The sequence below is a fragment of the Nannospalax galili genome, unplaced genomic scaffold, assembly GCF_000622305.1.
Source record: "Nannospalax galili isolate Female #2095 unplaced genomic scaffold, S.galili_v1.0 scaffold285, whole genome shotgun sequence".
NCBI lineage: Eukaryota > Metazoa > Chordata > Mammalia > Rodentia > Spalacidae > Nannospalax > Nannospalax galili.
In genome coordinates this window covers 596,918-613,496 of record NW_008355157.1, presented here as the reverse complement: position 1 = coordinate 613,496, position 16,579 = coordinate 596,918, and the positions used below count along the sequence as shown (strand labels likewise).

Genomic DNA, 16,579 nt, shown 5'->3' with positions numbered 1-16,579 from the left:
CCCCATTGTCCACCTCCCCACAGCACCTCTCCAAAAAAAAAAAAAAATGAGGGGTGGCAGGGATAAAAAAGTCACCTCCATTGTCTACCTCCCCACAGCACCTCTCCACCCGGGCTCCTGAATTTAAAGATGGAATCAAGGCCTGAGGACACCACAGGGCAAGGAGAGTCCTGGGGTCAGTGACACTGTACAGCCAGCTGTGAACTCTAGTTCACATTTGTGAAAAGAAGTGAAGGACTAGTACCTTGACTGCAGGGTCAGAGCAAGGGCAGGTCACTAAACAGCAGGTGTGGCACAGCAGGGCCTCCTGGGTAGTCCTTCTAGTGTAAGAAGAGCATTTCCCCAGACCCCCGCAGGGATGAAAAGTGGTAACCGCGGTATTCTTTCACTGAACCCAGATGTCTGCAGTCCGGGTTTTCCTGGGTTCTAGAGCTTGTGGGCAACAAGCCTTAAAGGCATGTGGAAGAGAAAGGCAGCCATGGGTAGAAGTGCTTGGTGCTGTTCTCTTCTGCCTTCGAAACAAAGGACTCCTCTTGCCCCCTTGCTCCTACGTAAGCTTATGGGTTTGCCAACTGCCCTGTAGCTACTCAGGGAGGGAAAAGGACACGCTCTCCCAGAGTTCTATGCTCAGGAAGTTTCTTTAACCACAGTTGTCCAAGAGTAGCTTGAAGGAGGTGCCTTCAAGAAGGAACAAGTCGACCACAGCCCTGCTAGGGCGCCTCCTCACATTCCTGAGGAAAGTCACAAGCTGCACTGCATGGCTGGGCTGGGCTAGCGCCAAAGCAAAGTAAGAACTGGGCATTCAGCAACCAAGCACCCAGAGCCAGGGCACAGACACATGAAGGTAAAGAGCCACACATCCTTAGTCCTCCAAAAAATGGAGTGGGTTTAAAATTACCAGGCACTTCTTCCTGACTTACTAAATCAGAAAACAGCAGGAAGGGTGCCTGGGATTTTGGAATGAAGGACAGGTTAGCACCGTGGAGGGCAAAGGAGAGCAGGACTAGTAGTCCATTGTTCACTGATGGGAAATGAGAGAGCTGGCTCCAGGAGAGACAGATGACTGGCAGAGGCGGCTTTGAGGACTCAGTCCTGGGTATCAGGTGTTGGTAGCATCTATCATGCTGGAGATGGGGAGAGCAGTCATGCCTGCTCTCAGCCAGGGACTGAGAGGAAATGTATATTGGGCATTGACCCTAATCAGTGTTGCTGTCCCTGAAGGTCAGAGTGCCACAGTCTTGCTGTGCTCGTCCCTCAGGAAAGAAGGACTCTCTTCACTACCCTAAGGATTCTAGAAGGGGAAACATGGGGTTAGGAGTCAATGGACTCTGCCACAGCTTTGAACAGGTATGGCAGCAGAAGGTGGCTGGGATTTTGGGGTACACCTGTACTCACTAGGTTCTGGAGTCTGCCTCTTATCCTGAACGGCAATCCAGGAGGTAGCCTGGGCTGTCATTAGGCCTAGACTGTTTCACAGGCTCTCCTGGCCTGTCTTCTCATTACCGCCTCTGCCCGTTTCTTGAGGCTCAGCTCACCCCGGCACACCACCTGCTCCTGAGCCCCACCATCTCCCTGTGATGGGTGAACTGTGTACTGTGTCTTGGGTCCATTATATGAATTGTGAGCAGGGTTCATCTATTTTAAACACAGATGTTTACAAAATAAAGAATCCTTCAAACCATAGGTGTGTCTGCCTTTATGAATCTCTGGGAGGAGGTATCAGTTGGGACCATGGAGGTGACATGGAGTCAGAGAGTGAATACTGATAGAAGAGGTCCCACAACCCTAAAGTAACTGCAGAGTGACAATGGAAATGGTGAGCTCTGTCTTCTGTTTTGTATCTTCCCTGGTACCACTGCAGGAGAGCCCAGAGTAAAGCCCCCACTACTCTTCAGTGGACTTACATCTCGGGAATGGCATTAGCGGTCACTGGGAGGATGCTGACCAGAGGGTTCTTTAAAGCAAGATGGTGGTCATGTGTTCTGGAAAGATCAGGAAAGATTTTTTTCTGAAGGTGTGAGGAAAGATTAAGCAATGTTTCAGATTTGTCACTGGATGCCCACAGGAGCAGGCAGATGGGAACCTCAGGAAGGCTAGGCATTTAGGGTATGGAGTTGACGGAGGCAGACAATGGGATAGACGGAAGGAAAGAGTGAAACAGCAGGACATAGTGATCCTAAGATCTTTACACTTTCTAGAACACGTGTGATACTTTACTCCTCTGATCCTAACCGTCACTATGTGAGAGAGGAAGCATGGTTATCTTTATGCATGTTCAACAGATTAGGAAACAGGTGTTCAGGGAGCTTTAAAGATTTGCTTAAGGGCCCAAGTAAGTGTCAGAATTATCACTAAAAACCACTGCCTTGGAATCTCTAGATGGTAAAGCTTTGGCAATTCTATTTAGAAAAATCTCTATAAGTAATTCTCTTTTGCAGTCAGAACTGAGAACCACCCACCTAGGCTCTTCTGCCTACTAAGACAGCTGCTTCCAGAACAATCACTGCTGCAGAAAATCATAAGAAACACATTTGTTAGTACATGCCCAACGTTACAAGCTTCTGGAAAGTGGAGCCACACGGGGTAAGGTTGGAAACACATATTTTAGGAACACCTCAGATGTCAGAGGTGAGAACCCAGGGAGATCCCTAAGGGCCCTCGGTGTTCCCAGAGAAAAGGAAGCACAAATGCACTCCTCACTCAGGACTGTGGCTGGCCTGAAGAGGGCTTGCAAAGGGTCAGCAACTAGGAGGCACCCAGGGTGCTGGGAGAAGCTCTAGACCAACAGAGAAGCCTGGCAAGTTAACATAAGGTCTCACCCACGTCAGTGCCACTCTGACTTGGTAGCTTAGTAGGGACATTTACTGGTTACATCTAGAAACTCTGCCCAACCCCAGCACTTAGTTCACTCTGCTTCCTGCCACCATTTGTGGCACCAAAAGAATCCATTCCACTTGGACAATGATAATTTGCTTTGAGGGGGCAGTCAGCTGAGACTCTGGTTCCCATGTTCTTAAAACAACCATGGAACAAGCTACAAAGCAGAAAGAAGGACTGGACACTCCCTGGCAAGTAGTTCTTCCACCTCCCAACAAATCAAATTCTCAGGACCAGCTGCGCCCAGCCTTGCTGACTGTTCTATGAGGCAGTTCCCAATGGATATGTACCTGTGAAAACTCTCTCTGGGCAACATTTGTCTTCTTACTGAAATTTCACTCTAAAATCCCAAAGCCAAGGTAAACCTGGTTGTTCATTTTACTAAGGAAGAAATAAAGCATTTCTTAAAAGTTGCTTTTTTAGTTGATTAATGTTTGGATTAATGAAGGGGCACTGGGGTCTTCTCAGCTGTTGTGGGCTACCAGGAATAGGCTCCTAATGAGAGTCCTCAGCAAGTTCTAAGCTGTCTCACAGTACACAATGGCTGGCTTTGAAGACATCTTGGTGCCCTACGTGGTCTGGAACCACAGCAGCTTTGCCTTCCTGCACATTTCCTTGAGTGGGGAGATGGTCACACAAGCCCCCTCTTGAAAGTCTTAGGGCCCAGACATTTGTCTGAGAGGGAGATAGTTACAAGTCATCTACCCTGAATTTAGCTGTCTGTTCTGAGACCCCTCCTCACCACTCTCCCAGTAACAACTCCATCCTCGTGACTGGTGGGAAAGTATAGAATGGAGGTGGAGGTTGTAATGTAGAACATGGTACAGTGCAGGGACAAAGACCAAAGTGTTCTCCAGGACACCACTCACTGAAACACTTTCTAAAACAAACACATTATCTCTTTGCCTTGCACAAGCTGAGGCACTGAAAGTCATCCTTCTAGAAAATGAAACACTTTCCTCCTAAGGGTCCCTTTGATTCTGCTTGCAGAAAGCAATAGCCAAAAACCAAAAATGTAAAAAATATATATACTCAATAGTCATCTGAGTCAGATGGACACCAGCCCCAATTCAGAGACTGGCACTCAATACATGCATTAAAAACTGTGCCAAATAGGGGCTGGAGAGATGTCTCAGTGGTTAAGAACACTGGTTGTTCTTACAGAAGACCCCGGTTTGAATCCCAGTACCCACGTGGTGTCCATAACTCCAGTTCCAGGGGATCCAACAGCCTCTTCTGTCCTCCGAGGGCATTGTATGATGCAGGTGCACTTGCCTACATGCGGGCAATACAGGTATACACATAAAATAAAAATAATAAATAAAATAAAAAAAAAAACTGTGCCAAATAAAAATAATGTCCTGGGGCAAGTAGGAGTCAATCTTGCATGCCCCCCTTCTTTTTTTCCTCCCCATCTGACCTTTAGGGCTCTGGTTTCCAGCAAGGAGTGAATTATTCACATCTGCTCATAGATATCAAATTGGCCCTTTCCAGGTTGCCAGCAGGGTGGGGCAGAAGGTGGCTTTGTTCAGAGACTGTAAGTAGGTGGAGCCACCTCTTTGTTCAAATAGCATACGTAGGTGAGTGCCTGTTTTTGCTAAGTCATCCTGGAAACGCTTAAGGGCACTTGTGAGATCCTTTCTCTCCTTCCTGTCTCCTCCTTTCTCCCGCTCCTTCCATAGACCTTTAAGTGGACTCGTACACCTGGGCAGGGCTCCCTGGACACTTCACCATGGCTTACATTGCCAAGTCTTTCTATGATCTCAATGCCATCAGCCTGGATGGGGAGAAGGTAGATTTCAACACCTTTCGCGGCAGGGCAGTACTGATTGAGAATGTGGCCTCGCTCTGAGGAACAACCACCCGGGACTTCAACCAGCTCAACGAGCTGCAATGTCGCTTTCCCAGGCGCCTCGTGGTTCTCGGCTTCCCTTGCAACCAATTTGGACACCAGGTAAGGGGTTCCTCGGATTGTACCCAAAGAGTTGGTTGATGTAGCTGGAGCAATAGGATAATGGAGAGAATGATTGTGTGTGGAATATCTGGAATCGAGGGTCATGTTTTCCTCAGTCTAGGTCTAGGTCCATATGAAGTACCAAAGGGAAGTAGGTATGTTTTGAGATTAAAGAGGATGTGAGGGGTTTTTTGTTTTTGTTTTTGTTTTTTTTTGTCTTTTTGAGACGGGGTCTCCCTGTAGCCCCAGCTGTCCTGGAACTCACTATGTAGACCAGGCTGGCTTTGAACTCAGAGACATCACCTGCCGCTCGCTGTCTTCCAAGTGCTGGGATTAAAGGCCTGTGCCACCACGCCCAGCTGGATGTGAGGTTTTTATGAATGTCTTCCCAGAATATTCTGAGGGCTTGTACCAGGTCTGTTTTTCTCTCTGTTGTGTCCTTGGTGGGGTTCAAAGGTATTCATTAACTATTTGTTGAATGAATGAGTGGGGAAAATAGAAGCTTAAGAATCAAACAGGCCAGGCATAGTGGCACGTTCCCAGAATCATAGCTTAGGATGTGAGGTAGCAGCTGAGAATCACTGTGAGTCTGAGGCCAACCTGGGCCACACAGAAAGATATCTCAAAAAACAGCCTAGGGTTATAGCTCAGTTGGTAAAGTACTTGCTTAGCATACATGAAGCCCTGGATTTGATCCTAGCACTACAAAACCAGGTGTGGGGCACATGTAATCCCAGCACTTGGAAGTAGAGGCAGGAAGATCAGAAATTCAAGGTCATCTTCTGGCTAAAGCAAGTTTGAGGCCAGCCTGGTCTAGGAACCTTGTCTCAAAAAAGCAAAGAACTAAGTTAGAATGACAGTTACTTAGGAGTCCTGAGTTTCTGCTGCACTTGATACTACTCTGTTAAAGAAGGGCTCTGGCATCCTTGACAGAGGCTGCAAATTTTGTTTCAGTTTTCTCATCTGTAAATTGGACATGCCACTTGGCTCACAGGATTATTGTGAGGTTCATGGAGTAAGAGAGACAAAAGTAACTAGATGAATATAAAATACTGTGCAAATGCAAGCAATTGTATTATTTATATTGAAGGTTTGTTTTTATCAGCAAAAATGGAAAAAGAATAGAGGAAAAGGGAAAGGTTTGCCATGTGCACATGCCTCCTTTGGGCATCACATACACCGGGCTGTCTCTCAATAATGGGTCGTTATTACAGATCTTCAGCCCCCCACGCCTCTAGTTATCTTTTAGGGATTCTATTTCTACTTACTGTTTAACTGTTCAAGCAAGCCAGAGATCCCTAAGGAAACTCTCTAATTAGAATCCCTAGTTCAACTCAGTGGCATGAAGGAAAGGATCGGATGAGATGTACACTGCAATGATGAAGGGTTACTGACTGGTGATGTACATAGAAAGGATAAAGGATCATTATCTGGGAAGAGAGGTTTAAAAAGTGATTTTTTTCTGGCATTCAGAGGTTGTCAGGATGTGGATTGCTGAGTGGGCTAGGACAGGGACGGCAGGGGAAAAACAGGGAACAGGTTCTGAGCTAAAGCCTTCATAACTGAATACAGTGAGTGGAGCCGAGCTTCTGGAGTGCTTCTGGATAGCAGCTTAGGAGTAAAAGGAGTGATTACATATTCACAATCATCGCCCTTAAATACTTAATTGCTTAACATCCTCCCCAATCCCATTCTAGAGCAGACACTGTCCATTCTCTTTAATATATTCCTTTTGGTCACTAAATGGTTCCATTTGGTGTAAATTCCTTGTTGTTACTAACTTGCTTTGTCCTCAGTGCACCTGAAAACTAGACTTTCTTGATGCGGTCTTTCTTCTTTAAAGTATCCTAGTTGCATTTTAGTTCTAGGCAGGCAGGATGAGCGCTGAAGTTGTGCCATTTTCCTGGGTCTTACTTTCAGCCTTAACTTGTGAAGGATGACTTCCGCAAAGGCTGTACTTAACACACATGGAACTCCCCAGCAGAGAGGCACAACCAAGGCAGAGGAAAGAAAATGGGGGTAGGAAGTGTGCGTGTGTATGGTAGGTGAATGGGGAGGTGAATAGGTAGAAGGGAAGGTTCTATGTGGGGTAGCTTAGCCTCTTTTCCTTTTCTTCTCTTCCTGAACTCAGGGCTGCTTGAGGCTTCAAACAAATACTATTAACTGTTCTGGGTGGATTAGGGTGAGAAATAACAGCTCAAAAGTTCTATCTTGAATTACATTTATTTATTTTTATTGTGTGTGTGTGTGTGAGAGAGAGGGGGGGTGCGTGCTTGCCACAGTATCCATGTGGCAGTCAGAGGACAAACTGCAGGTCTCACAAGCCCCCAAAGTGCTGAATCTTTAAGTATAACAGTAGCCAAACCAGAACTTTAGGATATGGAGTAGCATATCATCAAGCAATGGCTGAGGGCTGGTGAGAGGTCTCCTCAAGCAGAGGTGCTTGCTGCCAAGCCTGATGACCTGAACTCAATACTCAGAACCTACATGGTAGAGGGAGAGAACAGACTCTCACAAGTTGTCTTCTGACTTCCACTTTTGCATTGTGGTATGTGCAAACACACACACACACACACACGTAAGTGCACCCATTTCATGCAATCTTCAAGAAGGTCAGAAGAGGGTATGATTTCCCTGTAACTTAAGTTAGAGATGGTTGTTAGCTGCCATATGGTTGCTGGGATTCAAACCGGGGTCCTCTGCAAGAGCAGCTCTCCAGCTCCAAAATATTTTTTAAAACCCAAATAATGGCTGGCAGAGAGCAGGGCAAAGCAAATGGAGAAGAAACATGCATGCAAAGAAAAGGATCCTGGGGAGTGTTGGAGGAATACCTGCAGTGGTGAGTCCTTGGTTGCTCTCCCCTTTCCCACGCTGCTCCTTGTCTTCTCCTCCAGGAGAACTGTCAGAATGAGGAGATCCTAAACAGCCTCAAGTATGTCCGCCCTGGGAGTGGATACCAGCCCACCTTCACTCTTACCCAAAAGTGTGAGGTCAATGGGCAGAATGAACATCCTGTTTTTGCCTACCTGAAGGACAAGCTTCCCTACCCTTATGATGACCCGTTCTCTCTCATGACCGATCCCAAGCTCATCATGTGGAGTCCAGTGCGCCGCTCAGATGTGGCCTGGAACTTTGAGAAGTTCCTCATAGGGCCAGAAGGGGAACCCTTCCGACGCTACAGTCGCACCTTCCATACCATCAACATCGAGCCTGACATCAAGCGCCTCCTCAAAGTTGCCATATAGATGTGAGCTGCTCAGCTATGGATCTTCCACTCCTTCCAGTCCCTAAGTATTCGTCCTCAGAATTCAGTGTGCCCTCAGGAAGCACACTTTCCTTTAATAATGACCTTAATCGAAGAACTTTGCCTTTCCTGTCTGCTTGTTTCCTTTTCCTCACTCAGCCCTCTTATCCTGCTTGGGGCTCTAAGACTGCGGTAGACTCTTGGGCCTTCACAGAATGATGGCACCTTCCTAAACTCATAAGGGCGATGTCTGAAAAGTGTGAAGGGCCTGGAGCCAGCCTGCTATTGGAGTCTAATAAAGGGCAGGTGTGGAAATAGCCTGGGTCTTTGTGTATTTTTTTATTTTTATTATTTTTATGTGTATGAGTGTATCGCCTGCATGTGAGTGCACCTGTGTCATGCAATGCCGTGGAGGTCAGAACAGGGCTTCGGATTCCCCTGGAACTGAAGTTAAAGATGGTTCGTAGCTGCCATGTGGGTACTGGGACTAGAACCTGGGTCCTCTGCAAGAGCAGTCAGTGCTAACTGCTGAGCCATCTTTCCAGCCTTTGTGTATTTTTTGGTGTGTGTGTGTGTGTGTGTGTGTGTGTGGTCAGAGGGCAAGTTTTAGAAACTGGTTCTCTCCTATTGTGTGTTCCAGGTATTGAACCTAGATCCTCAGCCTTGCACAGAAAGTGCTTCTACATTCTGAGCCATCTTGCTGGCCCTGTGTCTTCTTTCTTGACAGAGGGTGGAGGGGAAGAACTGTAGTGACACAGAGGGGCTGGTAGCACATGAAGGTTTGGTAGAGGGAGGCTGTGATCAAGAGGATACCCAGTTACTGTTGGAAAGGAGGCTGTAGTCAAGGTCTGCAGTGACAGATGGAGTTGCAGGAAATGTGGACTTACCATTTTATGGTTCTTTGCCAGAACTGAGGAAAAAGGGAAGTATTGAAGTAAAGGATAGTAGGCCCCTTGGCTAAACATACTGGAAGGCTGTTAGATTACAATCAGGAAGGCATCACATTATTGTGGGGTAGTGGGCTAATTACACATTACCTGTACCTTGAGAAATTCCATGAAGACAACTTGGTCACCTTTTACTGATAGCAGGGGCATAGAAAGGCTACAAAGGCTATACATTACCAGGAACACAAAGAGTACTTTACTTTTGTGTTGATTACTTTGTTAAATTTTTAAAAATTACATTTATTATTATTGTATATGTTTGTCTGTGTATGTATGGATGTGTGTGTGCTGTGGCAGGTGGAGGTCAGAGGACAACTTGCAGGAATTGGTTCTCTCCACCATATCGGTTCTGGGGATTGAATTCAGGTCATCAGGCTTGGGGGCAAGGGTCTTTAACTCACTGAGCCATGAGCCATCTCTTTTTTTTTGTTTTTTGGTCTTTTTCAGACAGGGTCTCCCTGTAGCCCCAGCTGTCCTAGAACTCACTATGTAGACCAGGCTGGCCTTGAGATCCACCTGCCTCTACCTCCTGAATGCTGGGATTAAAGGCCTACACCACCACGCCCGGCTCTCTGTCTCTTTTCACATTCTACTTTGTTCTTTTCAAGCTCATATACTCACAAGTTCAGAAACAAGCTGAGCAAACAGAGGCATGAATGACTGGGTTCATTTCTTTTTCATAAAGTGGGGACTAAAGAGGACACATACAGGCGTGATTGATTGCATTAGTTTCCTCCATGAGGGTGGGGAAGTTCTTCCTTTGAGAGCTAGAGTTTATTTCTCCATTTTTTGTTTTTAAATTTTTATTTTATGTGTATGTGTATTGCCTGTATGTATGTAAGTACACACCCATATAATGCCTGGGGAGGCCAGAAGAGGGTGTTGGATTCTCTGGAACTGGAGTTAAGGGCGGTTGCTATCTGCCATGTGGGTGCTGGGAACCAAACCTGGGTCATCTGGAAGAGCAGCCAGAGCTCCTAACTGCTGAGCCATCTCTCCAGCCCCATTTTTTCCCCCACTTATTTAAAGACAGGACCTCACTATGTAGTCATGGTTGACCCAGAAAACTCTATAGACCAGGCTGGTCTTGAACTCAGAGCATCATCTGCCTCTGTCTCGAGTGCTGGGATTAAAGGTATGTACAACTAATGCCTGGCTGAAAGCTAGAGTTTATAATGCATCCACATGATGGATGCTCACTATGAGAACAGTTATGCCAAAGGCGTTGTAAGAATGGTGTCCCAGATTCCTCATCCAGTGTTAAGCACAAGCAAAACATATCAACACCAAGGACAGGTTCTATAGTGTTCCAGAGAAGATACCCACTGAGAGGCTCTGGTCTGATCACTTTGCTTCATAAGCCTCATCGTGGAGTCTTTCCATTACATTTTCCCCTTTGGCCACTAGATGGAACATTTTTTCACTGAAGCCGTCAAGGGACAGTTCTCCAAACCAGACATAATGCTCCAGGATGCCAATAATGATGATGGTTTCCTTTTAATCTGCTCCTCATAACCATTTCCCAAGCATTTGCATCATTTGAGAAGCAAATGTGGAACACAGGTTAATGATCCCCACTGTCTGAGCTTTAATTAAAGTTTTGTCATTGACAGTACTTTATTTCAAAGGGTACTTTATTTCAAGAGTGTTATAGTGGGAATGCCCTGATATCCTTCTACAGGGCCTTCTGCTAAATTAAGGTTGCCCTCAGCTTGGCTCTTGAAAACTCAGCCTTTAGATTCCTTATCTGAAAGCCAACAGCTGGCATATAAATTCTTTTGAGGAAGGACTATGCACTAATTTTAGAGCAGTAGCAACAGGGACAAATTCCTTTGCGGTGGAATGAACTAGGGCATTGGTGTTGGATGATACAATGATTTTCTCATCATCTTGATAGTGCTTGTTGGTACATCTGATAACACAGCCAGTTATCCTGTCCACTATCCTGAATGTTGACATTATGCCACTGGCAACTTAGGGCTTGATGTACCAGTTGGAGCTTTCTCATGTTAGTTGAATGAATAATTTAGGGATTCTAGAGGAATGGGAATTTCAGTTAAATGATTTTGCAGAAAGTCAAAAGGGGCAATAATGCTACAAAGAGGGCTCCTCATTTGGGCAGGGGTAACATGTTTGTTCAGACAGGACCTGCCCAGTTTTTCTCAGGATACAGAGATGCAGGATGACAGGAACCTCTGGCTTTACTAAATCTTTCATCATGTTATTGTTAAAATGACTTGTATTTTTTTCCTCTATTCTTCATCTCACTTGTTCCCATTTTCATCCACAGCAGCAGCTTATGGTCATCAACAGGCAACAAACTCTTTTAATCAAATTGCCCCAGGGACACTCAGAAGTAGGAAGAAGTCTCATTAATAAGCTCTGGCAGAAGTGCTGAGGTAATGTTGCTCAATTTAGAGGAATGACAGAAAATCACTTCTCTACAAGCTCTTACAAAAAAGCTGGAAGAAGCTGATTCTAGGAGGCTAAAATATGCAGGCTGAAATTGATGATTATCTTTATAACTATGCTCTATAGCTACATCTTAGGGTAAGAAACACTGAGTCAAACTCTAGAACTTTCTTATAAACACCATGACAACTATAAAGTACCAGTTACTGAATATTACCTATGCTTGCATACTATACTAAATGCTTTGACTATATTAGGCTATTTATCTTCACATGGACCTTATGAGGAATTAACTCTATTTAAAGAGAAGGTAGTTGGAATAAGGGTTGAAAGCTGAAACCGGGTAAGTCTGATTCTCAAGCATCTACTCTTACCATAAGACACAGCACCTCCTTTTAGCTCAGGTTTCCCTTATAAAGACCATCAAGAGTTGCTTGCAGGTAGCACTGCACAACTTCAAAATACTTTTCATTTGCACTTGAGCATCTGAGGTTAAAATCCTACAAAGGAGGCATAATTGTTTCCATTGTTCCACTGAACAGACAGAAGTGTAGACAGGTGAACTGACCACACTGTTTCACTATCAGCAAGTGGCAAAGCTAATTCTAGATTGTGCTCTCTCAATTTTCTTTCTTTCTTTTTTTTGGTCTTTTTGAGACAGGATCTCCTTGTAGCCCCAGCTGGCCTGGAACTCACTATATAGACCAGGCTGGCCTTGAACTCATAGAGATCGCCTGCCTCTGCCTCCCAAGTGCTGGGATCAAAGGCATGCTCCACCATGCCCAGCTGATTTTCTTACGCCTGTAGTCCCAGCACTTGGGAGGCAGTGGCAGGTGGATCTCTGTGAGTTCAAGGCCAGCCTGGTCTACATAGTGAGTTCCAGGCCAGCTGGGGCTACAGGGAGACCATCTCAAAAAGACCAAATAAAAAAATGTATTTTATTTTTATTTTATGTGTATGACTGTATTGCCTGCATGTACGTAGGTACACCCATGTCATGCAATGCCCACAGAGGTCAGAAGACGGCATCAATTCCCAGGAACTGGAGTTACAGATGGTTGCCAACTGTTAGCCACCATGTGGGTGCTGGGGATTGAAGCCAGGTCCTCTGCAAGAGCAGCCAGTGCTCTTAACCACTAAGCCATTTCTCCAGCCCCCTCTCTTGATTTTTTTTTTATACCCAACTACACAATATCTCAAAATACAGACTTGTAAGCTGGGCATAGTAGTGTACACCTTTAATCCCTGCACTTGGGAGGCAGAGGCAGGTGGATCTCTGTGACTTCAAGACCAGCCTGATCTGCATAGCGAGTTCCAGGTCAACCAGGGCTACATAATAAAACCTGGTCTCAAAAATAAATAAAATAAAAATTAAAAATAAAATAATATTTTTAAAATTTAAAAAGCCAATTTTGGGGGTTAGAAGATGGTCAGCAGTTAAAAACTCTTGCTGCTCTTCCAGAGGATCCAAGTTCAGTTCCCAGCACCCACATTGGGTGGCTCACAACTGCCTATAACTCTAGCTCCAGGGGATCTGACACACCCTTCTGGCTTCAAACTCAGACCAATACATATGTGGCACAAACACACACACACACACAAATCAAAATACGTCTTTAAAAATAAAAAGCCTATTAGCTAGACTACTGATTTGTACATCATAAGGTGAATGAAGATAATGCGATGTCAGGACCAGAGGACACTTCTCCTAACTCTCACAGATGGTTTCCTTACCTTCTTGTATCTAAGGAAGGGAAGTAAAGACCAATGAATTTGTAGTTCCCATTTATTCGAGCAGAAAGAGAAACTAGTGGAACTCAGTTCGAGAGACCTTTTTTCTATTAGACCCACAGAATTTCCAAAGTTGATTAAAATATCACAAAACACAGCACTAAGATGGTAAAATAACAAACAAAAAAAATAGGATCTTGTGTTTAAAAATTTTGGACTCCATATCCAAAACAAAGAGACAATTTTGTATATTCTGCAGCAGATGAGGGGAGGGCAGGGGCATGTATGATCATACTCTTCAGCTTCAAATGGCTAAGAAGCATTAGCAAACTCCAAGAAGGGACAACTCGGAGGCTATAACAGGTTTGCTGCTGCTATTTAAAGAAATGAAGCATTTTCTCTGCTTTTGGATTCATTTCACCAAACGGTTTCCTCAGCAGGTCAGATATAGATTTGTAGCAAAATGGAAAACATTTTCCAGGAATAAACCAACTGGTCCATATAGAGTAGCTGACTTAACTTTTCTCAACAATATATCTTTACCCCTCCTGCCCAGATTCCATGGAGTGCTGTCCCACCCTGAACCAACCTCTCCTAACCTTGGCAAGCCTTTCTACCTTGTTTACCCAAAATATTCCTGAGAGGGACTCACTGTAGTAGCTGAGTGACCTTGAGCAGGTTATTTAAGTCTTAGCTTTTTGTGCTTTGAAAACTGGACTAAGAGTGGTACCTATCATCTCATGGCAGTGGTAAATAAGTGTTTTAAATGCCATGGCACACAGCAAGTACTCAGTAAACACCAGATATTATTAATATTGCTATAACACAGAAAAACCTTTCCCTGGTATCAACATTGTACACACTGCTCCCTTTTTTGTATGCCTTAGTACAGACTTGCTAACTCTCTTAGACGATGAAATAGTTTCATTCCTAATGCCTGTTCCCTTAAGCTTTGGTTCTGGACTAAGACCTGAAGGCACATATTGTATGTAGCACTTTGTAGGCTTTCCAAAGTATTTTGTAGTCACGAATTCATTTGGATCTCCTAGTAATACTCCAAAGGGAGTACAATACCAAGTACTTTTAGCCCCATTGTATAGAAATGGGACACTCAAGTCCAGAGATACATTCTGCTTGATGGCTATACTGCTACCAAATGGTAGAGGGGCCTTAATGTCAGCTAATGACCGCCAAGCCAGTGCTCTTTCAGTCATGCACATAACACGTTCTAAGCGCCCTTCAGAGCAAATAAAATTTTTTTATTCATTTATATTTACTCAGATTTTTCTGGTTTCTACATGTCTTTTTCTGGTATAGGCTCCACTTAGGACATTATATTTAGTCATTATGCCCCCTTAGCCTTCTTGACTGTAACAGTTTCTCAGAGTTTCCTTGTTTTTGATGACCTTGATAGTTTTAAGAGCTATTCGCTGGGTGAGGTGGCTAATGTCTGGTATGGTAGCTAATGTTTTTAATCTCAGCACTCTGGAGGCAAAGGCAGGTAGATCTCTGTGAGATTATGGCCAGCCTGGTCTACACAGATCCAGGCTGTTAGTTCCAGGTCATCTGGTATGGGCGTGCAGGGATCTTGGAGTGCCAGCTGCTGGGCGTGGCGCTGGTCTCCTGCGCGCACCTGGGGTGCGGCGGGTCCTGCACCGCGTCATTGTGGGTCTCTGCTATCGGGGCTGGCCCGGTCGGATTCCGTCCCAATCCACCGTGCACTCTCTCTCTAAGTTCGGGACCCGTCAGCTGCCGGGTCACGAGGGGAGGTGCAGGACGGTGAAAGCTGGATTTCCGTGAGTCAGTTTACGAAGAGACAGCTCTCCCCGGAGAGGCAGGATCACACACAGAACTCAGCTCAGTCAGTGGTACAACCCCTTTATTCAGTGACTTAGCTCGGCTCCAGGCCTTAGTGATCCAGCTCCGATTATTGAGGGAAAACCAGGATACTTTATACTGTGGGGGTAGTGGTAAAAGCCTTAGCTGATAGGTACTTTGTGGGATGCCCTATTTACATATGGAAGTGGGCTCCTGCCAGGCTGTCAGACTGCCTGAAAATCACACAGGAAAAGCTGGCAGTTCCAGAGCCGGAGGCCATGGCTACTTCAAAAGATGAGTCAGGAAGATGCTGGGAAGGCACCCTGCTGATAAAAGGAGTCTCTGCATATGAAGCCGAGCCCATAGGCTATCCGGACATGGAGAGACTGCTACTTTACACAACAGGGGTCCCCAACAATCTGGGGCTACAGAGAGACTGTCTTAAAACAAAACAAAACAACAAAAGAATTTACTTCAATTTACATTTGCGTACATTTTTTCTCATGATAAAAACCAGATGGGGAGGAAAACCACAGAGATTTTCACATTGTATCATAAGGGTACCTGATATGAAGACAGCTTACCAATGATATTAACCTCAATCACCTTAGTGTTTGTCCATTTTTCTCTACCATAAACCTACTCTTTGAGACAGGGTCTCATTATGTAGCTCTGGCTGGCCTGGAACTCTCTATGTAGACCAGGCTGGCCTCAAACTCAGAGAGATCTGTCTGCCTCTGCCTCCTGAGTGCTGGATTAAAGATGTGTGCAACCATACCCAGCTCCATAAAGTTACTCTTTTTTTCATTTTATGTGATGAGTAATGTGTGTAAGTGCACCTGTATCGTGCAGTGCCCATGGAGGTCAGAAGAGGGTGTCAGATCCTCTGAAACTAGAGTTAAGGATGGTTGTTAGCTGCTATATGAATGTTGGGAATTAAACCCAGGTCCTCTGCAAGAGCAGCTAGTACTCTTAACCACTGAGCCATCTCTCCAGCCCCCATTAAGTTACTCTTTATCTTGCTTTCCCATGTTCTACTCTTCTTTGAAAGAAAGTCACAGAACCTACACTGACAAAGTAGGACTATACAGGAAATATGTGAAAAATTTTTTCCATGGGAAATCTAGCCACCCATCCATCTATTCATCTATCCATCCATCCTTCCTCTCCTCCCTCTTTCTCTCTTATTTATTCATTCATCCATTTATCCATCAAATCACTGATATTGGCACAGGCTCGTGAACATTTATTACATACTCTGGGTTATAATCCAATACTTCACTGATTTTCAAATTACTCCAGTTATGTTCACTCAGAGCTCCTTCAGTTAGCTCCTCTGTCTGACAGTACTTAATCACTGTTTTTTTTATTTAAAGACTAGGCATGGTAGTGCATGCCTTTAACCCCAGCATTTGGAGGTAGAGACAGGCAGCTCTCTGTGGGTTCAAGGTCAGCCTGGTCTACACACTGAGTTCCAGGCCAGCCAGGATTATACAGTGAAATCCTATCTCAAAAAAAATTTTTTTAAAAAAGCATTTCCTAGCCAGGTGCGGTGGCACACGCCTTTAATCCCAGCACTTGGGAGGCAGAGGCAGG

General features: G+C 45.0%; 1 protein-coding gene across 2 annotated transcripts; it reads left to right on the top strand.

Moving 5' to 3' along the window:
• The first annotated feature begins 38 nt into the window (after window positions 1–38).
• On the top strand, window positions 39–8,409 carry Gpx2 (glutathione peroxidase 2). 2 transcript variants are annotated; one of them, XM_017802927.1, is made up of 4 exons: window positions 39–1,816; window positions 2,439–2,583; window positions 4,560–4,831; window positions 7,726–8,409. In XM_017802927.1, exons 3-4 carry the CDS (start codon window positions 4,610–4,612, stop codon window positions 8,074–8,076), a joined length of 573 nt encoding a protein of 190 aa, XP_017658416.1. In that variant the 5' UTR covers window positions 39–1,816; window positions 2,439–2,583; window positions 4,560–4,609; the 3' UTR covers window positions 8,077–8,409. The 2 variants fall into 2 exon arrangements, with proteins under 2 accessions (XP_017658416.1, XP_008850352.2); XM_008852130.2 differs by lacking the exons at window positions 39–1,816; window positions 2,439–2,583 and having other exon boundaries at window positions 4,341–4,831.
• Window positions 8,410–16,579: the final 8,170 nt, after the last annotated feature.